This window comes from Zootoca vivipara, chromosome 9 (assembly GCF_965207765.1).
Source record: "Zootoca vivipara chromosome 9, rZooViv2.hap1.1, whole genome shotgun sequence".
Classification (NCBI taxonomy): Eukaryota; Metazoa; Chordata; class Lepidosauria; order Squamata; family Lacertidae; genus Zootoca; species Zootoca vivipara.
In genome coordinates this window covers 25,654,215-25,678,660 of record NC_142592.1, presented here as the reverse complement: position 1 = coordinate 25,678,660, position 24,446 = coordinate 25,654,215, and the positions used below count along the sequence as shown (strand labels likewise).

Here is a 24,446-nt window from a genome sequence, read left to right as displayed (position 1 = left end):
TCTCCGGGGAACAATATCCGTTGATTTATGGATTAATAGGAAACAGCTCTCTTGTTATATCTAATCAAAAACACCTTGAGATGCTAGTAATAGTTTTTGCTCTACAATACAGTCCTAAAGTTTATTTCTCATTTTTGAGGCGTCTGTGTACATTCTCAGTATTCAAGCTTTGAAAATTTGGCTGTATATAAATCACAGTGGTTTAATTAAAGTTATGGAGAATGAAAGGGGAAGGGAAGATTTGGAATTAGTAAGGATTTAGCATCAGTAAGGACCAAAATAAGAAAGAAAGAAAAACCCATAATCAGATCTCACATTCCCCCCGCCCCCTCCTTTAAAAGTAACTGCTAAAGTGTGGGGATAAATGTGGATAAAAGTTGCAGTGTTGGGAAACATTTTATGTTTTCTTCCACCCACCCCACATCAGTTTTCCTTATCTAATTAGCAGCTCTTGGAGCTGCTGTTTGACCTATTGCAGAAGATATACCGTATTTTCCATGCATAAGACTAGGTTATTTTCTTGAAAAATTAATCTTAAAAATTGGGGTCGTCTTATACATGGATACAATTTCCCCCCATTTTCTCAATTTGGATTCCAAAAAAGAGGGGGGAGTCTTATACATGGGGGCGTCTTATACACAGAAAAATACGGTATATGGCTCCCATATTGTGTCACTGCCTGCTTCCCAGCTCAGCAGATTACAGGTGAAACCACATCAACCAATGTGAGAGAAGGATTCGCCTGCTTGCATGCATACTGTATGCATGCCCTTGGCTGGTGCACTCTCATACTCTGAACTTGACTTGTTGCACATATTTCAAAAGGGTTGGCCACCATTGTAGGAAGACCCGTAAAGGAATAGGTACATCTTCAATTTATTTGAAAAGTTGCAGTTGTGATTGAAAGTCAGAAGCCAGCCCACGCAGAGCTCAGTATGCATTATGTCTGCATGCCATAATGTGACTGGCTCAGCACATAGCAGCATGACTGAAAGTTAGCAATCGATAGGTGCCACAGAACCAAACAGGCTGCAAGAAAAACAAGACTATGGAGAAATTATCCCTACAATTCTGCATTAAGACTTTTAACACAGCCAAAACTAGGGGTAAAATAACCTCTGGCTTCCAGAGGCTTCAAATACTTTCCATGGCAATGGTCAGCAACAGGCACCAGTTGTCAGTCATGTGGGCCATTTCTTATGTTAATTTTTGCTATGTGGTTAACATAGCTGTCAAGTATTCTGTTTTTTTGCGGGAAACCCCCGGATTTAAATCCGTTTCCCGCTGGTCTCCCGAATTGAAAAATATCCCGTAAATCCCCCGGATTTGCAGCTCCTGCTGGTGCCGGCGGCCATGTTCCGGCTCCCGGCTGGCTGCTCGCTCACTTGGCTTCGGAAATTGCCACTGCACATGCCCAAGCATGCACGGAAGCGATTTCTCATGCCCAGACATGCGGACACAGGCAGCCTGGCACCGGAAGTCGCTACTGTACTTCCGATTTCCGGTGCCGCTCTGCCCATGTCTGGGCACTGGAAATCGGGCAGAGCCGGCACTGAAAGTCACGACTTCTGGTGCCGCGCTGCAGCTGATCTCTTATTTTCCCTTATTTTCCTATCCGGAAGTTGACGCCTATGGTGGTTAAGGAAAACAAATTGCATTATTTTACTTACAAGGCAGCCTCATGTTGTGATAAATACTATTACGGTATAATAGCATTGCTTCATATGCTGGTTTTCTGAACAAACCATGTTGGCCTATACTGTTTCGTTAATAATGCTTGAGAACTTCACAACCGTGTTGAGCATTACAATTTCTTAAAAGTATAAAATATATATTCTTTGTTACAGCTCTAACCACGTAATATAAGGACTTACAAACTGGAGTTACAGCTGGTCTTTTGGGCATAGCTGCCAAGTTTTCACTTTTCTCGCGAGGAAGCCTATTCAGCATAAGGGAAAATCCCTGTAAAAAAGGGATAACTTGGCAGCTATGCTTTTGGGCAGGGGTGGGGTTTGGCCATATTGTTGACTTGATAGCAGTTAATGTACATAGCTGCTATATAGCATCACAGCATCCAGCTGTCTTAACAATGTTTTTATCAACAAGGATATTTAAAGAAAATGCTCGTTTATGCTTACTAGGTGTCCTTTTCTCATTTATGCACTACAGGGGCTGCAATTGGGGTTTATAGTACTGCTGCTGTCTCTGGCTGCAGACCCTGCCTCTCAGCACACTGAGCAAAAAAAGAAAAGAAAAAAGGTCAGGGTAAACTGTGCAGTCCAGTACTGAACTCAGCAGCACCTGACACAGAGCTGAATTAATCATATGCATACTGAAAAATCAGCACAGTTTCATTGTGTTCCCTTGCATGGTTGCTGTTTCATTTCACCCAAAATGTCATTTCATCCAAAGCCCAAACCTAGGCTATTCAAACAGCTGTCATCTCAAATGTGCACTTGTGATCTGCTATCTGGTCTACATCACAGTGTTCCAATGGCGCCCTGCTGATTTCATCTTCTATATTCTCTCAGATTCTGTTATCTTTGCTCTTCGCATACCTGGCAGATGTTCTGGGGCTAGCCATGTAATTAAGTACCCAAAAGTTTCCTTCTTCCAGATGCCTTATTTTCCTCAGTAGTCATTCCTTAGAAATGCAAAAGCAACCTTCAGCCTTGTCAATGCCTAATACTTGGGCTTACGACTTTTTATTTTTTCCTGAAACTTCTACTGCTAATGGTTCCCATTTTCAGAATGCCTCAGAAGGAGACGTTTTCTGTTGCTAATTCACTTCTTGGCAATGGGAAGTTTTCAAAAAACCGGCAAGGTCGGCAGTTTCACTGAAGACTTGCTTCATAGCTCAGTCGGTTAGAGTTTGGTGCTGATAACACCAAGGTTACAGGTTAGATCTCTGTTTGGGACAGCTGCATATTCCTGCATTGCAGGGGCTTCCTTCCAACTCTGATGATTCTATGATTCTATTAGGCAGTTTGTGGGAAGGATCTGTCAGGCCTACCAAGACTTTTTAGATCCATCAGCTGAAGCTGAAGTCTCAGAGTGGTATCCCTTCTGGAGATGCAGCAAAAAAGAACACCAGACCTGTATGTATGCACGTCAATCAACACATCGCATTTCAAGATTGCCCACCTTGCTTGCTTTTCAGTCTACCTTCCTGCATTTTCTTTACTGGTGCTACTGCTATCTCCTCATTTGGTGTGAGAAAAATCCAGGAGGAGGGAGTGCTTCCTCCTGAAGCAGGAAGATAGTGCATCTCTCTGAGTGAGTAGATCAGGCTTCCTCAAACTCGGCCCTCCAGATGTTTTGAGACTACAATTCCCATCATCCCTGACCACTGGTCCTGCTAGCTAGGGATCATGGGAGTTGTAGGCCAAAAACATCTGGAGGGCTGAGTTTGAGGAAGCCTGGAGTAGATTGTCATGAGACAAAGGTTTTTGAGAGCAGAAGCAGTAAGGCCTACACCAGGGGTTGGCAAGGTTTACCTCACCTGGGAAGCAAGTCCCGGTTTAGCACAGCGCATGGGGACTCGCCAAGCGGGCTACCGTGTTTCCCCTTTTTTAATACATAGTCAAAAAGTAAGCCAGGGCAGGGTTTTTAAGCATTTGAGACATATAAGGCATACCCTGAAAATAAGCCATACTTCAGTGCCACGCGGAGCAAGACCACCAAGTGCCCCAGCCAGCTAGTGGGACCCAGCACGGCGGCCGCTACAGGAGGTGGAAGCCTGCCCGGTCGGGTCAGTGCCTGGAAGCGGCTGCGCAGCAGCCGATAAAGCGTGCAACAGCCGCACGGAGCACCGAGGGCACAAGCCAGCAGGACCCAGCTCCTGCAATGCCGGCTGCGGCCGGAGGAGGAAGCCTGCCGGGTCAGGTCGGCGCCTGGAAGCGGCGGCGACTGCAGCGCTAACAAAGCGCGAAGCAGCGCCGCACGGAGCACCAAGGGCACGAGCGGCAGGAGGAAAGAGAGAGAGGCTCGTTACTTGCGGCACTTTAAGAGAAACGATCTCCACATTCCGAGCCTCCCTTTTGCGCGTGCGGGCGTGTTAAAGCCCCAATCGGTTCACTCCCCGCTTCCTCCTCGCCATCCGTCCCTTTCACACATTGCCTCGGCCCCGCAGACCCCTCCCTGGGCATCTTCCCCTAAGTGCGGTGCTGCTTCGTGCTTTGTCAACGCTGCAGCCACCGCCGCTTCCAACAAAGCGCAAAGCAGCGCCGCACTCTGTGTGTGTGTGTGTGTGTGCACGTCCGTCTCTGTGCGCGCGCACGTCTCTCTCTCCCCTTGCGTCTCTCTCTGTCTCTCTCTGTGTGCGTGCGCGTCTCTCTCTCTCTCTGTGTGTTTGCGCGCGCGTCTCCCCCCCCCTGTGCACGTCTGTCTCTCTGTGTTTGCGCGCGCGTATCTCTCTCTCTCTCTCTCCCCCCCGTGTGCACATCTCTCTCTCTCTCTCTCTCTCTCTCTCTCTCTCTCTCTCTCTCTCTCTCTCTCTCTCTCTCTCTCTCATGCTTTTGGAAGCATAAAGTGGCTCCAGTTGGGTGTACATTTGCCCAATGGGGAAGGTAATGGTATCTTCCTGGGCAATGCTGCTTACAGATGTTCTATGGTCATAGGGTGGTTCAGAATGGCTTCACCTTCTGGCTTTTTAAAAAACTGACATCCCCTCCCCGTCTCGTTTTGCCAACAGACCCACTGCAAATCTGGAGGAGTGGCTCTGGTGGGCTCTGAATAATCTCTCTCTCTCTCTCCCTTTCTCCTGGAGGAGGATCTGGTGTGTAGGACTTACAAACCTTCAGAGACCCAGCTCTTGGGGGGGGGGGCTTTTGGACACCACGCTTTGTCTCCCCTCTGATTGGGAACATTCTGGCATCGCAGGAGGTGGCCAAGCGGGTGGTGTCACTTCCGCACCGCCCCCCGCAAGACTTGGCAATAAGATATAGTGATAGGCGCAGTTCTGGAGGGCACCAAGGAAGAGGTGAGGCTGGACACTGCGCCTCCGAGCAACAGCTCCAGCCCCGCCGGCAGCACCCTTAAGACAGCCCTGGATAAATGTACTGTAGATTGCTTTACCATACCGATACTTATGTGGTAATAAAAAAATAAGACACCACCTGAAAATAAGCCACCGTGTGTTTTTTTGAGGAAAAAAAGTTATAAGACGGTGTCTTAAAAAAGGGGAAACACGGTACTCGGTTCGGGGGCAGCTTGTGGTCCGGTTAAACAACCCCTTGTGGGCCACTTGTGGCCCATGGGCTTTAGGTTGCCTACCCCTGGCCTAATAATAATTCAAGCCTGCTAACTGCTAACAGCAAACTGCTAAGTCACTGTGACTCATGACTCATCTTGAGTGATGACTCATTCTCCCTATAAAAGTAGCCAGCCTCTCTGTGGGCCTCAGTCTGTGTGTCTCAGCCAGTGTGTATGTTGTTTTGTTGCAGACAGAGTGGCTCCAGGACTCTATAAATCCGTAACTAAGACCATGCCTCTGTGAAGAGTCAGATAGCTGCAATGAGCACTCTGTGTATGCTCTTTAACTATGCTGTTTATGAACAACTTTATTTTCTCAAGTAAAAGTTTTATTCTGTTTATGAAGGAGACTCTGCGTTGATTAATTTACAGCTGCGCGACACAGATTGTCTGCTCTCTCTAACCATAAAATGTAGCAGAGGGATGGGTGGGATGGAAAAGGTGGGGCGCCACATTTGGTGGTGGGGTGCTTTGTTAACTTTTCTTAGTTGGAGAGGGAGGAGAAAGTGGCTATGGAAGGAAACAGGCAGGCAAGTGGGCAGGAAAGGCATTTGAATTGCTGGTAGGTCCATTTTTCTTTTCAGCCGAGAAGTCAAAACCACAAAGTGGCTACATAGCACACTAAGTTAGGTTTCTCTTTTGTCTTCCACATGCTGTTAGCAATGCCTATAGGTGTGCTACAATGTACGTTTTTTATGATGCAATTTACATTTAGGCACTGCAGGCAAGACACCACTGTTAGTGGCTGTCAGGCTTACTTCAGAGAAATAACCAGGACCACAGACTCAGGAGATGTGAATGGCCTGTTTGATTGCTGAGTAGCAATATAATAATTAGCTCAAATAACAAACAACTGTTATGATGATCACGACAATGATGATTATGCATTCTCAGAGCCAAATGATGTTTCTAAAGGCAAACATAATAGTTGCAGGACATAAATCTTGCTAAAGATCATGAATGTCACTAAAGCCAACAAATTTTTACCACAGAATTCAAGCATTGGCTCCCTTCTGACTTATAACTTCATTCTAATAAGTATACAGTATTGACATTTAGGTCGGCCAGTATGTTTTCTGGTCCGATGTATGACTTTCAAGGAAATACACACTTAAGGGTAGCGTGACTGGTGGCAAATGGGAGAGATAAAAAAATAAGCATAAATTTGCTCTTGACTATCAGCAGCAATTCCCAGAGCGCTGTAGTATTGTCTCAGCACAGCTATATGAGTGGCTACACACTTTTTTAAAAAAAGAAAAAAAGCACTGCTTCACAGTTGAAGGTTACAGCAGGCCTACTTTTAAATTACATCAGGGCTGTGATGCAGAGGAAACAAAGCTGAAGCTTGTGTCATTAGTGTTATAGTATTACAGCTAATCTTATACCCCATATGACCTTTTGGGTCTTGCCCTGTGTGAATAAATGCATATTCTACCTACCCCCACATTGACGGAATATGCACCTCCCACAGTGTGTATGTACATCTCTTTCCTTGCATGAGACCTAGAAATGGAAGAAGAAAGTACAGGTGTCTTGTGTTTTCTTTCTTGCTGCTTCCTTTGAATATCTAAAGCAGAAGAAACCGTACAAAGTTTTTTTTCTCTTCTTTTCTACCTCTCACACTCTTGCCTTTTTGCTGTGTATTCTGTTTGCTTTTTCTGGGCCAAGAGAGGCATGAAATAGGTCAGCTTCAGCACTGGATAATAATTGAATATTATAAAAATGGCAGAATGGCACAAAGACTGTTGGACCACATTGCATTTAATTCTTCCAGGGTTTTCCGTTTTCTGGGCTGTATACTTAAGCAAAGGATGTTTTAACAACCAGAGGCGAAAGCTGCCGAGCTGGAGTTTATTGACACTGCCTTTCTTGGTTTAGCAACACTGTCTATCTTGGTTTGATCAAAAATGGTTCAATCAATTCACAGTTCAAATTGGGCACCAGCCCAAAAAAGCGGTGTGCATACCTGTGCTTATTCACAGCCATGCTTATTAGTTCCTTGGTAGATTCATCTGTGTATGTTATCTCTGCTGTTGGAGTATTTTCTATTACCTTGGCAATTAAGCAGCATGTAAATAACTAATAAATCATTGGAAAGTATAATGATCAAGAGAGCTGACCGAAAAGGTACCAAACAAAAAGCTGCCTTGGCTGGATGTACTGATCATGTAGTTTATAGCCATCTGCAAGAGGAAGAGGTTTAACATAGTAAATAAGTAACTGTATATAAACTATAAGCCCCCCAACTTTCCTAAGATGCAAAATAACTTGCTAGCTAGCTGGGAGATAACAAAGAAAGGATGGAGATCCCTTCCCCTTCTCCAGCAAACCAGCATTTCTGTACTGCATAATAGCTCCACCAACCTGCTTACTTGCTTGTACTGTATGCACTTCTCTGTTCCCTCTACCTATCATGCAAGTAGGAAAATATGAAGAGCTGGATCAGAGGAAAGACCTATCTAGTTCAGAATACTGATCTCACAGTGACCAACCAGCCCATGGGAAGCTAGCAAGCAGGACCCGAGATCAACACTGCAATTCCCAGCAACTGGTATTCAGAGTCATACCTCTTGCAACAGTGAACACAGCCATCACGGCAGCCTTGCGTTTCAGTAAAGCACTTGCATTAAAACCATTTGCACATATGCATACAAAGCACTGAGTGTTCATGCCTGGACTGTTGAGCACCGGCTGCACATGGACAGAATTTCGCATCATCTCATTTTACATTCTGAGCCTGGGAAGAACTTTTGGAGAAAGCGCCATTCATAATATAGCAGAGCATTTACAAGCTGGGCAATTTTGTTATCCAAAGCAGCAAAGTGTCAAACTTTGGGGGCATCAGCTAAGGAGGAGAAGTCTATATCCTGTATTGTATGGAAGATATAAGTGCTTTAAGGCAGTGCTTTTCAACCTTTTTTGGGCAAAGGCACACTTGTTTCATGAAAAAAATCATGAGGCACACCACCATTAGAAAATGTTTAAAAAATTAACTCTGTGCCTATATTGACTATATATAAAGTAATTTTTCAATTTTTCCCACGGCACACCAGGCAACATCTCGCGGCACACTAGTGTGCCGCGGGACAGTGGTTGAAAAACACTGCTTTAAGGAACACAGCTTCCATCATAGTAAGAGGCACTAGTTCTGTCACAGGGTGGCAAGTTGTTACACATCAGTATACAACTGTATTTCATGTTGGAAAGAAGTTCCATATTTTCAGTTGAGTTTTAGGAACCTTTTAAAACAGAGCTCTTGGGGTTAGGATAGAACCTATCCACAAACAAAATCCATGATAGCAGGAGGTTGTTTGGTGCCTTCTGCAAGCTGATATATATATATGTTTCTTTTCAACAATTACCTGTTTCTGTGCTCAGGCCACTTTAGTTCTTCGACTTTATTTAGGTATGCTATTGATTCATCAGGCATATGGCTTAGAGACTCAGCATTTATATGGGATCAATAATATGGAGGGAAGGTGATACCAAGGGAGATCACTTTAAAAGAGAGGATTTCACAAGACTAGTGGTGTGTCTTGTTAGCCCCCTTTCCCCCCCTGAAGGTCTGAGTAGAGCTATTCCCCTGACTATGCTCATCAAACAGCTTTGCCCAAGGCCTGCTGAATGAAGTTGAACTTTAAAAATTAAGACTTCCCCCCCCAGTGAGCAAGCTGAGGTGAAGGATAGCCTACGAAGCTTTTTCAAAACGCCGTTGAGTTAGGCAAGTCTTCTGAAATGTCTGAAATTATGCAGAAACAGCTGAAAAGTAAAATATAAAAATGAGCACAGTATTTTTAAAGGGGGTTGTTTATACATTGTGGGAGGTGTATTTAAATATGGAGGGTTATTCTAGTTTAATTGAGGGCTTATAAACACTTCTATTTTCCCCTGAGAAGTCTGAGAAGTCTTTTGTCTTACCGTTTCCCCCAGGAAAACGTGCTGTTTACCACTGAATGGGAACAAACGTCAATTGGATTTTCTGCAGATTGGCATGTGTTCCAATTCAGCGGTAAAGAATGGATGAGCCCTGACCGCACTTGATTTATACCATTTCCAAAAATGCAGTTGCAGCTACTTTAAATTGAAATGGTATGGGCCAGAAGAGGGCATCCATACTTTTAAAGATTACAGGAGTGAAAGAGATGACCAGACAAATCACGCAGTTGTACGCATGTTATATATGAACTTAAACTCGATCTGAAACCACAAGTAAGAGGTGAATGGAGTTTATTTACTAATAATTAAATTTATTGGATCCCAGTAGCTATTACTCTGTGCACATCCTACAAAAAATATTAAACAAAGCAAAAACAAAAAGAACAATAAGGAACATGGAAATGTTACATTTCATCTCAATCATTCAAAATGTTACATTTTATCTCAATCAAGTGTGTCTGCGGGGCCAATAAACAAAACAGAGGCACTGTTGATAGATGTTTTCTGTGGCAACCTGTTCTGGATCAGATTACACTCCTTTTGAAGGAACAGCTAGCGGAGGGAAAGAATATTTCTTTCTACTTAAGTCTAATGGCTCATGCTTCCTTTCACTATTTTTTGTTTTTGTTTTTTGAGGAGGGTGCAGATATGCAGATATGCAGGAAGTGGGCTTCATGGTCACATGTCTTGACATCTCTAGAACTTGGAGGAGGTCTTCGTCCAAATTAAATTGTCTGCACTATCATTTGCTGCTGAACTGTTGCCATTATGTTCCTATGACATGGAGCCCATCGAAGCCTAGTTTGCTCTAATAGCCTCTGGACAGGACTTGGTTGTAAACATGGAAGAGAAGTGTTATATTTCGCTTTAAATTTAATTTCCTGATCAATATTGAAAGAGTGATTAATATGATCATATGCAACATGTTTAGTGGTTGGTTGCAACGTGTTTAGACTGATGGTTTAGTGCCTGACGTTAATCTGATGTGATTCTCTGTTTGGCCTACACACTCCCATGGATGATTCCAACAAATTTAATTGTGGTGATATATTTTTCATGCAAGGACTGTGTTAACTGAATTTTGACACAGGCTGATGTTAGAAAGTGTTCCTGCTTAATGTTTAAAAATTACCATGTAAACTGAAGTGATACGGCCTTCGATATGAGGACTGCATCAAGCATTTCTAATTTTCAATAGGCTTGTCTCTCATGTTTTTACTTGAAATGTGACTCAGTTCAGTGTAGATATTTTTTGTAATACAAAGCTGAGCGATGATCCAGAATGGTACGCTTCTGTCGTATTTGTATTCGATGATATTTGCTGTTTACATTTAGGCAATTAAAAACAACAACATAAAACATTTGATCTATACTGTCAATAAAATAATGTAGTTTATCCCATAAAGCCACAACCTGTCTGCTGGAGTACTAAAGAAAATACAAACTACTTCTGCCAGTTTATTTTAAACACTCCTTCAAACCTGAAGGTGGCTTCTTCTTGATGAGCTCAGACTTTGGGCATGTGGCCCATCAAAAGAGAGAAAAAATAATGAACATCGTATGTGGTAAGCATTACTCTTATGTCTCAGGGTGAAATTTGCAACTTTCGCCATTTGCATTTCATTTGAAACGGAATCAGACCATTGGTCCACCTAACTCACAAATGTCCACACCGACTGGTCCTGGCTCTGCACAGTTTCTGCCAACCCTACCTGGAGATGTCGGGAATTAAACCTAGAACCTTTTTCATGGAAAACAGAGATGTTCTACCACTGAATTATGGGCGCCTACCCCACACCCTGTACCAGCCTTCACCAACCTACTGCCTATCAGGCATCAGGGAATCTGATTTCCCCACCCCCCCCCCATGGTAGGCTGCCAGGAATAGATAGACAAGGAAAGCTCTTACCAACGTCTTTTATTCAATATTCACAGAGAGAGGCTTAGAAATGCAGCCTCTTGGAGTAATGGCATTGCTCCAAGTAATCTCCACCCCCCTTCTCTCCTCAGTCGTCAGCAGCAGCACCCACCTTACGGTGGCTATGAGCTCTTTGCTCTCCTACTTTCAATGCTCGCCGGGTTCTGGGAGAAGGGGGGTCTGGAATGCTTTCTAGTGATAACGTGTCAGCCAGCTGCTCCGGCTTTGCTTCTCCCTCCTTTACCATCATTTCCCAACTTTGTCCCCCATCTACCTCTGAGCCGTGACCTTCTCCAAACCACTGCTGTAAATCTATACCGTCTTCCTCTTCTCTGGAAGGTTCAGGAGAGGGAGGCAGTCTCCACTATTCCTCCTCTGTCCAATCCCTGACACTGCCCTTTCAATGTTTTGGCCTAAAAAGCACTAGGTTTGGGAAGTCAGCTCCACGTGAATTCTGTTGATTTTAAATGTGTGAGAGTATGTTTCTTCTCGCAGAATGATGCCCCATCTTTGGAGCATCTTTTTTTGGCAGATTTGTGAGGTACCTGTATTATTTTCATTGCAGCGATACCTTTATTACTCACCTAATTATTCTTTTCTAATACAGTACTTTTTTGTTTTAGTATTTCTTGACTACTGATTATTGCTGCTGCTTGTCCTTGTTTTATTTGTGATTTTTTTTAAAAAAATTATTAATGTTCTGATTTTCTTAGGTATGTAAGGTTGGTTGTTTTATAATTATATGTTGCTTTTGAGAATCTTAGTCAAAATTCATAATTGAAACAAATCCATTTTAAGGTTTCTAGGTGAGGCATCTAGGTAAGCTATCTAGGTGAAGATATTCATACCAAAGGAGATTTGAAAATTAAGTATTTTGACAAATGTGTTTTGGAAGAGACATCTACATTTGCTGCAAATGTTGATGCTATTTTTGGATTCTCAGAGCTCACATTATTTATACTGCCCAGCAAATTATGATTTGTAACCTCCACCATGAAAGGCAGCTGTAACCCTTTAAAAGGAGAAGTGACAGGATTCTGCCAGCAACATTTACTGACCAATACTGAAAGAGTGCGTGAATGAAATTATCTTTGCTAAGCCAAAATGGATAAAGTCAGATGGCTGAAAATGCTGCTGGTCCAAAAGATTCCACATGAAGTGCTCCGTCTGGTTGATTGATTTTTTTTTCTAAAGTTTGGGTGCCCAAATGAATCTGAGCCAGCTATTTCTATTAATCCAGCATATTTCCCTCCTTACCACTTAACTGAGATAACTGACCACAAAGTCAAGTTCTACATATCTTTGGTGCACGTCGGATATCTCAATATTTTCTGTTGACCATTAGGGAGCTTTCTTCCTGAGAATGCAATTACAATACAGTTATCCTTGATTTTTTTGCCAAGGGGGCAAAAGTCTTTGTGTGCAGATGGCAGTAACTGGTGGTTGGCAGCAAAGATGATGAATGAGATTTATTCCTGGCACAGTGCAGCAGGTTTGGCAACATCACCACGGCAAACTATTCATTAGCTGGTTGTTTTTTCTTCTTCTAAAGGTTGCAAAGGCACTTTCTTTCGGCAGTGTGTTGTTATACGAACTCTCTTTGCCATTCTCCAGCCACCTGGACTAAGTGGGCTAATTGTGTTGCAGAAGAAACAAAATAAAAAAATTCTTTCCAGTAGCACCTTAGAGACCAACTAAGTTTGTCATTGGTATGAGCTTCCGAGTGCATGCACACTTCTTCAGATACACTGAAACGGAAGTCACCAGACCCTTAGATATAGTGAGAGGGTGGGGAGGGGTATTACTCAGAAGGGTGGTGGGAATGGGTGATTGGCTGATAGATGTGGTAAACCTGTTGACGACTGTTAACGACTGCAATTGGTATTACAGGAAAAAGCAAGGACTGAGATGGTTAAAAATTATCATGTATAATGAGATAAGAATCCAATGTCTCTATTCAGACCAGGTCTCTCCATGGTTTTAAGTTTGGTAATAAGTTGCAATTCAGCAACTTCTCTTTCCAGCCTATTTCTGAAATTCTTTTGTAGTAAGACAGCTACTTTGAGATCTTGTATAGAATGTCCTGGGAGATTGAAGTGTTCTCCTACTGGTTTTTCTGTCTTCTGGTTCCTGATGTCAGATTTATGTCCATTTATCCTTTGGCGTAGGGTTTGGCCTGTTTGTCCAATATAGAGAGCTGAAGGGCACTGTTGGCATTTGATGTCATACACAATGTTAGAAGATGAGCAATGAAATAGTCCTGAGATGGTATGTTTGATATTGTTGGGGCCAGTAATAGTGTTGTCTGGGTGTATGTGGCAGCAAAGTTGGCACCTGGTGTTGCAGAGGCAGCTCTTCCAGCCTCAACATCTTCGAGTTTAACACATATCAAGACCCACTTTGGGGCTTCTAAAACTGCTTTCCATGAATATACCAGGTGATATTTGTAGAGGCGTTGGTTGCCTGTAGTTAGAAATATGCATATTTGCTAAATCTTCCCATTGCCACACTTCTAACCCTTGTTGGAGCAATGCTGTGAAAATTCATATAGCACAAAAGCAATCCCCCATGTTCCCATTATGTGTTATTGTTGCCTATTTATTGTTGCAGCACTTAGCCAAAAATGCCTTCCTATTTGTGCAGCCCTGTTTGCAAGCTGCAAAAGTGGGGTGGCATTTTCAGACTTTTGAGGTGAGGGTTGAGGAGGGTAATAGTTGGGAGAGTGGGGCTTTTGTGAACACAAGTGGCGGCTGTGGCTTTTCCGTGCTTCACTTTTTAGAGTTAGTTGCTCTAATATCAGAAGCAGTGATGGAGCTATAATCAGCAGCCTCGCGGATTGCCATATCCCTGCAGAATGCCTCTGATTCATCATAACAGCATTATTTTAATGATATTGGGATGAAAAGAAGATGGTGACCACTATCTTTCCTTCCCTCAATACTACCAGAATGCAAAAAAAAAAGGTTGGTGAAGCTTTGAAAAGCATCTATGTGAAACAATTTATGATAATAGTTTTTCTTTTAATCTATAAGTTGCCTTTTCTTCCAAGCAATTAACAAAATAAAACTATTTCACCACAATTGACAAATCTTTCAAAATCTGCTGAATCTTGTATATATTTATATCATCTATCTATCTATCTATCTATCTATCATCATCTATCTATGAGAAATGGAAGCTGTCTTTATATGTGAAATATACTTATTGAGGTGGCTGTTCCGTGGAAGCATTCTACAACATCTTGCTGCATGAATCAGAGTTATCACATGAAGATTTACTGTACCATTTGAAGTGACCCCTAGAAGCTGCTTGCTGTGTTGTGGATTTTCTCTACTCAGACGTAGAAATCCATATGGTAGACTGCTCACATTTTACATCTATTTTTCATGCATAATGGGGTAGACACAAAAGCCTGGGAAAAGCTAGACTATTTGAACTGGCTTCTGTACAAGGTCCATAAGCTCTAAGGCCTCTTTCCCATTCCTCAACTAGCATTGATTTCTCCCCCTGCCACCTGCCCAAAATATATTCCAAACACACTTTTTAAATGTTCAGTTTTGCTCTTAGATTGGGGGCACACCTCTGCACACATTAACTGCAGTTTTGCCAGTACAACCAAATCTTGAAGCTGGCAATGCAACAATAGCCACAATCACACCAGAAATGGTAAGAAAGCTTCAGAAGAAGGAGCACAACAAACCACAGGAAATTTCAATTTTGTGGTGAGCTTTGAAGAACAAAATGATGAAGTGCACCCAGTCATTTTGACAGAACTTCAGAATTTGCTCATTGATATTCCCATTACCCCACATTTTTTTGGTGGGAGTGTCCCTTCACTCTGTAGCTTAAATCTGGATGTGAGAGGGGTGAAAGGATGAGAATGGCATCTTGTCCCTGCAATTGCCTCCAAAGCTGAGGAGGGCCCTGCTCCTTCCCAGGTGCAAAGTCAATGGCAAGCACCAATTTTGGCTGACCCCCTGCTTGTAACATGCCCATAACATGTAGAAGCCAATGCATTAGTTCTAGAATCCAGGGTAATTGGCTGGTACTTTGCTTTAAAGAGAATGGGTTGTAGCCCATTCCCAGGGAAAGTGGCAGGATGAAAGAAAAACCTCTTGGGCCCATGCTTAGATGAAGTGTGGATAAGCCCAGAATATATTTGTTCCTAAAATGTATGCCTCAATTTTCAATGATCAATGAAATTCCCAGAGTCGCTTACAGAAGAGAGAGAGAGAGAGAGAGAGAGAGAGAGAGAGAGAGAGAGAGAGAGAGAGAGAGAAGCAGCAGCAGCATATATTGTAAAAGAAATACTTGTATTTGGATTTATTTATTTATTTACATTTACCAAAGAAAGCTTATTTTGATTTTTTTATCTGGTGTATCTATGTCCACTGGATTTTGTAGTCCACCAGAACCATGGTAGGTGACTAGAACAACCGCAAATATTTAAAGATTACGCAGCGAGGCTATAAAAAAACTGCATGGTCTTGCTTTTTGGAGTGACACATTGAGACAGAAGTGACATATCGAGATTGCTGAAGTGTAGAGGAAAGATAGCCTACATTTGCTTTCCGTGTCAATCAGTATGAACTAAGCAAACATTCATTGTGTTTTGGGAGGAAATCAACCTGCCACAATCTGGTTATGAAATAATAACATGCTGATTCGGGCTGTGAGTTGAAAAAACATTTTAGTCACACTAGTTTTTTTATTATTATTGTGCAGTGCCTAAGATGTCGGCATTTTTATTTTAAAGTGTGTGTAATAGTGAACTGATGGGAAGCCACATTAAGGCAGATAGAGACAAACACCTACCTTATCATTAATTGATGTGGAAATTACTGTCATCATAGTGTAAGCTTAAGTTTGTGTGGATATCATTGTTAACAATTGTTAAATCCATTTATATTATTATTATTATTACTATCATTATCATCATCATCTTATTTTATATACCCCTTCCATGCCAAAATGGCTTCTGAGTGGTTTCATTACTTCTCTGTGTGGGATTTTAGATACTTTGGATGACTAATAACAAGCATTAGTTAGTTATTGTCAGCTAATGATTGTTCTGGGGGGGGGGGACAGTGAGAAAAGTTGCAGAACTTTGTTTGTGGTTTGAGCTAAATTAATAATATGGAATTATCTGGAGTGCAGGGTGGAGAGAAATATATCTACAGTCATACCTCATGTTACGTCTGCTTCAGGATGCGTCTTTTCGGGATACGGACGCGCCGAACCCGGAAGTCACGGAACGGGTTTCTTCCGGGTTTGGCATGTCTGTGACCTGTGCGCACACGCAGAAGCGCTAAATCACGCTTTGCGCCTGCGCAGACGTGGCGCTGCTAGTTGCAGACTTTTCGGGGTGCGAACGGCACCCTGGAACGGATTGGGTCCACAACCCGAGGAAGGTGAAATAGGAAAAAGTGATGGAAGCCCTTCACTTCCTTGAGCGAGTTGAAATGCTTTCTGGTTTGTGCAGGATGCTGTTGTGTCCGCACTTAAGATAGTGGCCTGTGCATTAATGACTTAATAGGTTTCTTTTCATCCTATCAGTTTATCTTTTGAAGTCCAGGACATTTAGAGTATAGAGTATTTTGTTTGTTTGTTGAGTTGTGTTGCCACTCTTCCCTAATTTCCCCTTGGATACTACTTAATGTAGTATCAAATTAAGCAAACTTTTCAACTTCCATGAATTTTATTGCATTGAAATGCAGGCATTTCTTATATAGGAAGTTGTTTTCTTTATTAAAAATCTAATGAAAGTTACATTTCTATTTTGCACTTTATTGGGAAATCTGGTTATTCACTGATCTAACCTATTGGGACGCAGGTGGCGCTGTGGGTTAAACCACAGAGCCTAGGGCTTGCTGATCAGAAGGTCGGCGGTTCGAATCCCTGCAACGAGGTGAGCTCCCGTTGCTTGGTCCCAGCTCCTGCCAACCTAGCAGTTCGAAAGCACGTCAAAGTGCAAGTAGATAAATAGGTACTGCTCCAAGAAGGAAGGTAAATGGCATTTCCGTGTGCTGCTCTGGTTTGCCAGAAGCAGCTTTGTCATGCTGGCCACATGACCTGGAAGCTGTACGCTGGCTCCCTCTGCCAATAAGGTGAGATCAGTGCCACAACCCCAGAGTCGGTCATGACTGAACCTAATGGTCAGGGGTCCCTTTACCTTAAACCTATTGTTTAGATCAGGGGTCCCCAGACTTACCGGCATTTGGGCCGGTTCCCACCACGCCGATCGCGTGGCGGGCCGGAGGACGGGGGAGCGTGCGCCTGTGCAGACCGGCGGGCGGGGGAGTGTGCGCCCGTGCGCTTACTGGCGCGGCGGCGCGCTTCCAGGGTGGAAAAAGCGCCGAAGATCCATTGTGCGCATGCGTATGGGCCTCCCCCGACCCGGAAGTGCACCAGAAATGACCTCTTCCGGGTCGGGAGAGGCCCATACGCATGCACACAAAGGATTTTTGGCGCTTTTTTCCCGACCCGGAAGAGCGCTGCCGCGCTGCGCGCCGTAAGAGCGGGCAGCGGCGGCGGGGGTCGTCGCGGGCCAGATTGGCAGGCCAATTGGGTCGCATCCGGCCCCCGGGCTGTAGTCTGGGGATCCCTGGTTTAGATTATTCACTGATCTAATCTAATCTATTGAAATGCACTTCCGCACCATCATCCTTCGAAATGCATTTATAAATTTAATTGACCATTCTGTTTAATTTGATTACGTTGGCATGAAAACCTAAAGACACTCCATTCATTCTCACTAATGGCTAAAGAATGAGAAATCTGCAGACTTTAAAGTTTTTGTTTCAGCACTAATTTGTTTTCAAAGTGTTTTACAACAAACTAAATATATTAAATAGCTTGCATTTCAGGTGCCTGTTGGTGCATATAGGTGGTGCTTGATATCTGCTTAGAAGGTGGAATGTGGCATCTCTAGGGAGCCAGTTGTGCTGTGTAAAAACTATTAAATAGAAATGTGTGGAAGCAAAAAAAGTCTTAAGAATCAGGGAGACAACCCAGAATGTAAATAAGAACTTCAGAGAGAAGGGGAAGTAGCGTCAAAGCTCAGTAAGGTTTACATGCTTACCAGGGAGTAAGCGTCTGAATAAGGAATTGTACTATGAGAGTAGAAAGGGATCAAAATTTACATTTCTGCTAATTCTTTACTGTCCTGTTTGCTGACATTTATTGTTTGGCAACATAAATTTCTAGATTTGTGAGTTAGTACACATGAATGAGCATCCAACTTGATGGCTGCTTTTGTTTCTATTTGTGCCTATGAATACATGAAGCTCCCTTATACTGCTGTCTGTCTACTCCAGTACTTTGACAGGCAGTTGCTCTGTACGGCTGAGATAGAGGTGTTTCCAGCCCCACAGCCTATAATCCTTCTAAGTGGAGATGTGGGGAACTGAACATAGGACCTTTGCTCTACCGATCATGTTCTGTCTATTGATCTTTCTCTGATTCACAGCCTCTCCCCAAAAGCCAGCAACTTGTGGTCATCACACAGTTTTCTAAAAGTGATAAATTACTGACCAGCCATAGCCATAGAAAGCGCTGCATGATCTACGTGTAAAACAAGGCTGAGATTAAGGAGACGTGCTTGTTAGTAATTGAAATATGTCCATGACTATTCCTTTCAGTCTCAAGTGTTAAGTTTCATTCTACCTTATTGTAATTCTGCCTTCCAGAAGAAATACGGTAAGAGTTGCAATTTGCCCAAGTTTTCTGCAGCACAGTTTTTGTGATAATTATTAACAACAGCTTATACAACAGGGTTGCCTTTCTAAGGCAAATGCCAATCCATTGAAAGCTCCAAAGCACTCCATCCATCCACAGCTCAGTTCATGACCACCAAAGTTCATTTGAAACCCCATGTTGTGTATGGGGGTTGTCCTTCCTTCAGTTTTTCATTGGCAAGTGTAATGGAGCAGAGTGGTGCGGGAGAAGAAAAACTTGCCATTGTCACCATCATCATCATCATTTAAACAATGATCAATGGCAGGCTGACAATATCAATAAGAATATTCCATCAATCCTGTTTTAAATTAATAGTCCAAATTGGTGTCTAGACAAAGGTGGTAATTATAACCAGTCTGTTCAAATGAAGAAAGGGCATTGAGATCATCTGACCACTGAGTAATGGGTGGTGGATTTTTATCCTTACCACCTTGCAATATAAATCTTTTTGCCACCATAACGTCAGGGACTGGGCAGAGGAGGAATGGTGAAGACTGCCTCCACAACCTGACCCTTTCGGGGAGGAGGAAGAGGAAGACAGTATAGATTTACAACAGTGGTTTGCAGGAGGTCACAGCTCATAGAAAAATGAGGGGGAAAGTTGGGAAATAATAGGAGAGGAGGGGGAGGAGGAAGAAGTGATGCGACAGCTGGTGGACACGGTGTCATTGGAAAGCTTTCCAGACCCCCCCTCCCAGAACCTGGCGAGCCTTGAAAGTAGGAGAGCAAAGAGCTCAAAGACAGAGGGCACGTAGCAGCACCCGTAGAGGAGATGATGAGAATGACGAATGAGGAAGTGGGAGAGAAGGGGGTGGTGGAATTCACTCAGGACAACACAATTACCCCAGAGGCTGGGTTCTATAGTCTCTGTAAACACTGAATAAAAAAGGACAGTAAGATACCTTCGCTTGTCTTTATACTTTCCTGGGCAACCAGCCAGGAGCCTCTGATAGCATCTTGACACATAAGGGCTCTCAGGATCCACTTAAGGTGTCCATCTGTTTGTCCCCACCACAGGTATATAGTTTAAGAGTGCATGGACATCCGTGCTAGGGTGTGTGTGTGTATGTATGGGGCACCTTAGAAGCTGCTGTTGCAGTAGGTGTGTGCTTTTGACAGTAGAGAATAACTATCAGACATGGCCTACTTTGGCTGGGGTGTGTGAGAGAACAGGATGCTGGACTAGATGGGTCATTGGCCTGATCCAGCAGGCTCTTTATATGTTCTGGAACAGGCATTTTCAGCATTACATTACCAACATCTATGTGAATCAAACAATACCTTCTTGTTGCGGTGCCATGAAGTATAGTATACTCTAAACATCCACTTTTGTTGGGTCAATCTCATTTTTAAATTTAAAGAAACCCTGCATATGGATGCTAAAGGAAGTTTCCATTGATGGAGATTAATGGAACACTCTAACTCTCTGTTTCCATTCACCTTGTAAGTTCCTGATTCAATTTACAGCATTACAATAAACATTTATAAACAGCTATTATGGGTTTAGTTTTCTGCAAATATCCATTTATTTCCTCCAGCAGCACAGGAGATGCTGAGGCACTCAAAGCTAACAGTCCAAAAATAGACTAAAACTGCTCTAGTTGAAGATGCTAGCATTCAGCAGTAGTGGATAAGTGGTACCTAAACTGCAAAATTGCAAATGGCAAAAATTCTCCATCTGATCCTATTAACTGGTCTAATGTATAAAATCCCACCATCAACTCATGTCTTCCACAAAAAGGACTGTGTCTCTATTTTCAGGTCTTGATTACTCAATAAAGTTAATTTATCATGAGCATGTTAATCAAAATGTAACTGACAAGACATTATACGTCAAGTCTGTGTTGTGGTAACAAAATGTTAGTATATTCTAATTTAGAAATGTTGTTAACTGGGCTTAAAATTCAAGTTCAAGTCTTTCTAAGCACTCAGGAGCCAAGTCCTAAACTCTGCCAGTCTGTTTGAAGAAATAGTGTTGTTTTCGGGTCCTTCCATAATGATATTTCATCCTGAATATTCTGCATCCATCACACTTCCCAAGAAACTGCTTCTTTATATTGTTTAAAAGAGAAGTTAGCGTCTGTCTGTCTGTCTGTCTGTTTGTTTGCTTGTTTGTTTCACAGAAATGCTGGATCCCTGAACTAGAAGCTTTTTCCAGTAAGCTACCAATTCCTTTCAATTGGTATATCATGATATTCTGTGTCATTAACATTCACCTTGAACTAGAGACAATATTGATACTGTCTGAATATATTTCCCACTCGCGGCATTGTTCATCATATTGAATGTTCATCCCATAAGTCTAATACAGAACAAAATGATACTTGGCATAGCAAAGCATCATCTGCAACAAAATACTTCAAAACTATTCTTGGAAGAAAACTTTTTTTTTTAATCGATGGATAGCAAACAGAGGTTTTACATCTCTCCAGCAAGAAGCTTGCTGGCATGTGAAGAGTTTGCACTGCCTCCCCCCTCAATTCCCAAAATACGTGGTCAGTTGAGTAAGGCAGACACACAGATGATAAATTTTCACATGAAAGATGGTAAACATGTAAAAGTAACAGGATTGGTGGGACTGCATCAGAGAGCCTTCTTGGGTAGTGTGATTAGACTCTGCCCAGGGAGGCCTGTCTTATTACAGTAGTCAAACGGCTTACTTGTCGAACAAATCGTTTCCTGAACGTCGCAAACCCGGAAGTAAGAACATTCTTTGGAAGCCAAACGTCTGACGCTGCTTCCGCGGTTTCTGATTGAGCACAGGAAGCTCCTGCAGCCAATTGGAAGCCACGCCTCGGTTTTCAAACTGTTCCTTGTGCCTGATAATGATAAACTTCCTGTTTCAGAAAGCTTTGGGGCTGCTTGGTTGACTTCTCACTGCCTTTGTTCTGTTTTGGTTTACAGCTTTTAGTTTTTGCGGCCTGCTGTTTTTAATCTCATCTTTTTTGTAGTCTGTTATATGTTATTTTACAATGCTTTTGTTATACAGTGGTGCCTCGCTTAACAAACACCCCGTAAGACAAAATTTTCGCTTAAAGAAAGGATTTTTCTAGCGGAGGTTGCCTCGCTAGACAAATTCGTTATATGAAAAATTCGTCTAGCGAATCACGGTTTCCCATAGGAATGCATTGAAATTCAATTAATGCGTTCCCATGGGCAATTTTTTTAAAAAAAATATAGTCAATGCATTCCTATGGGATTCCCTAGACAAATTTTTCGTTATAAGAAAAGACCCGTGGAACGAATTAAATTCGTCTAGTGAGGCACCACTGTACTTTTTGTGTGTATTGTTAGTTACCTTGAGCAAAATGCATTTGGAAAGATGGGTTATATTTTAAATAATATTTTAAGAAATTAAATGTTTCTTTATAGGCTGACACACTTATCCCCCCCTCCCTTTGAAAAACACACATGCCGACATTTTCCAGAATGAAATGTTTTCTGTGGTACTTCTTGATATGACTCCAGTTCTTACACTATCAGGAAATATGTTTGCAGTAAATTCATCTGCATTAGAGCTGAAATTTGCAGCTAAGACTGGGCCACCAATAATAAGATGCTATCAGTATGCCTGGGGGAACCCCAAAGTTTACAAAGTACAAGAAATCTGTATGGTGGGGGGAAACCCTAAGGCAGAGCTTTCCAAACTTTTCAAGCTGGTGACACACATGCGTCATTTTGCGACACAGTAATTCAGTTTTACTAGCAAACCGGAGGTTAAACTAACCCCTTTGCATCCCCAGGAGGAACGTGAGGAGTGTTCATGTGACACACCTACACACTGCAGCTGGCACACTAACGTGTCGTAACACACAGTTTGGAAAGCTTTGCCTTAAGGGAACATCCTATCCACCACACACACACACACACACACACATACACACACACACACACCCAATCTAATGTAGACTGACAAATGGGCACAGAATGTGGAGTGTCTTTTGGGGGGCTGGGGGTGGAATGGAGTTGCTTGGAAAAGGGCATGGCTGGCTGTCGAGAACCCTAAGCAGGAGCATTCCACACTGCAACTTTCTTTTGCAGGTAACACTATTTTCTGGACGCTATTCTTCTGATCATAGTGTCTTCTTTGCCTGCAGCCAGCCACATGAGGCCAAACATACAATGTTTCTGCCCTCTCCCAAACTTGCTGCTGTGTTCTGAGCTATAAGGAATTATAAGGTATCTCAGCCTGGGAAGCAAGATAAGCCCCCCCCCCTCTTAGCACAGAAGACCTCTCTGACGACACCTACAGTGCAGACGGCCTCTTAAGTTTATGCGTTTCTGCTTTTAAAGAAATTGTGCAAAATAAATAAATAAATAAATGTCACAACTGCTGTCAACCTCTTGTTTCCACAGCTCATCATGTTAAAACTGGAACTTGTGAAGTGGTGGCTCTCCACCGATGTTGTAATAAGAACAAGATAGAAGAAAGATCACAGACAGTCAAGTGCTCCTGCTTCCCCGGGCAGGTAGCAGGTACCACTCGAGCAGCTCCTTCTTGTGTTGATGGTGCGGCACATTCTGTGGTTTGTTCTTCCCTCTCGAGTCATACTCTACTGAGTTCTTTAAACAATTGCCTTTCATTTAATCCTGCCAATATTTATAGTGATAAGGAGGATATTGAGATTTCTTTGGAGGTATATATATATATACCCAAGGTGAACGATAGCTGGAGATTTGAAAGTGAATTACCAAGCCTGGCTGTGAAATGAAACCTCTAGGGAAGCACAACTTGATGTAAAACTCCAAGCACCAATACGGTTGTATCAAGTTCGCTCATCTTAATATCTGCTGCTAAAGCTACATCAGCGTATTTGCCCCATGAGCTGCTGTTTTTCACACTTCCTTTATATTATTTTCGCCACAAAGAAGAAAAATCAAGGCAAAGAGTGATGCTAGCTCTCTCTCTCTCTTTTTAAGAAACTGAAGAAATGCAAATTCTGAAAGACATTTAAAGAGATGTGAGAGGCTTTTAAGCAGTTCCAAAGAGAGACACGTTGAAAATTAGCCAAACATTTCATGATACTGAGTCAGTTTTTTGCCCCGTTATGGGTTAATGTCATTCTGATAGCGGTTCAAATTCACACATATGCAATTTTCATTTTGATTTCGTTATGTAGATATTTATTTATTGTTAAAACAATGGAGATCATAGTTGACATTTATGACTTTGCTAATATTGCCCTGACAATATTTCCATGGAATAAGTTAAAAATAGCACCAATATTAAGAAAACAGCATGCCTCTCTTCTTTTTCTCCTCTAGCTTCAATAGTGGAACAAAAATGGTGGTGCCATATGCAGCCATGTCTTGAAGGGGAAGAATGCAAAGTTCTTCCAGATCGAAAAGGATGGAGTTGTTCTTCTGGCAATAAAGTGAAAACAACAAGGGTAAGTACCTGACACCTGTCTGGCAGCTGTTGCATCACCAGCAGAGAGGACAGAGATCTGCACAAAAAATTGCATCTGTCACCTGACTTCAACTCAATCCAAGTCAGTATGTCTCGGGGTCAGGAATGATGGGAGCTGTAGTTTTAATACGGTAGCTTATGGCAGGCATCATTTTGGCTACGCCTGATATATATGCATGTACGCCAGCTCCT

The 24,446-nt window shown here is 42.6% G+C and overlaps 1 protein-coding gene across 1 annotated transcript in view; it reads left to right on the top strand.

The window, feature by feature from the left end:
• TAFA2 (TAFA chemokine like family member 2) overlaps positions 1-24,446 on the top strand; it is a 68,007-nt gene that overhangs the window by 22,019 nt on the left and 21,542 nt on the right. Inside the window, exons 3-4 of the mRNA XM_088652388.1 lie at positions 23,201-23,353; positions 24,110-24,234. Of these exons, the coding sequence (XP_088508514.1) occupies positions 23,201-23,353; positions 24,110-24,234 (278 nt within the window). The remainder of the gene's footprint in view (positions 1-23,200; positions 23,354-24,109; positions 24,235-24,446) is intronic.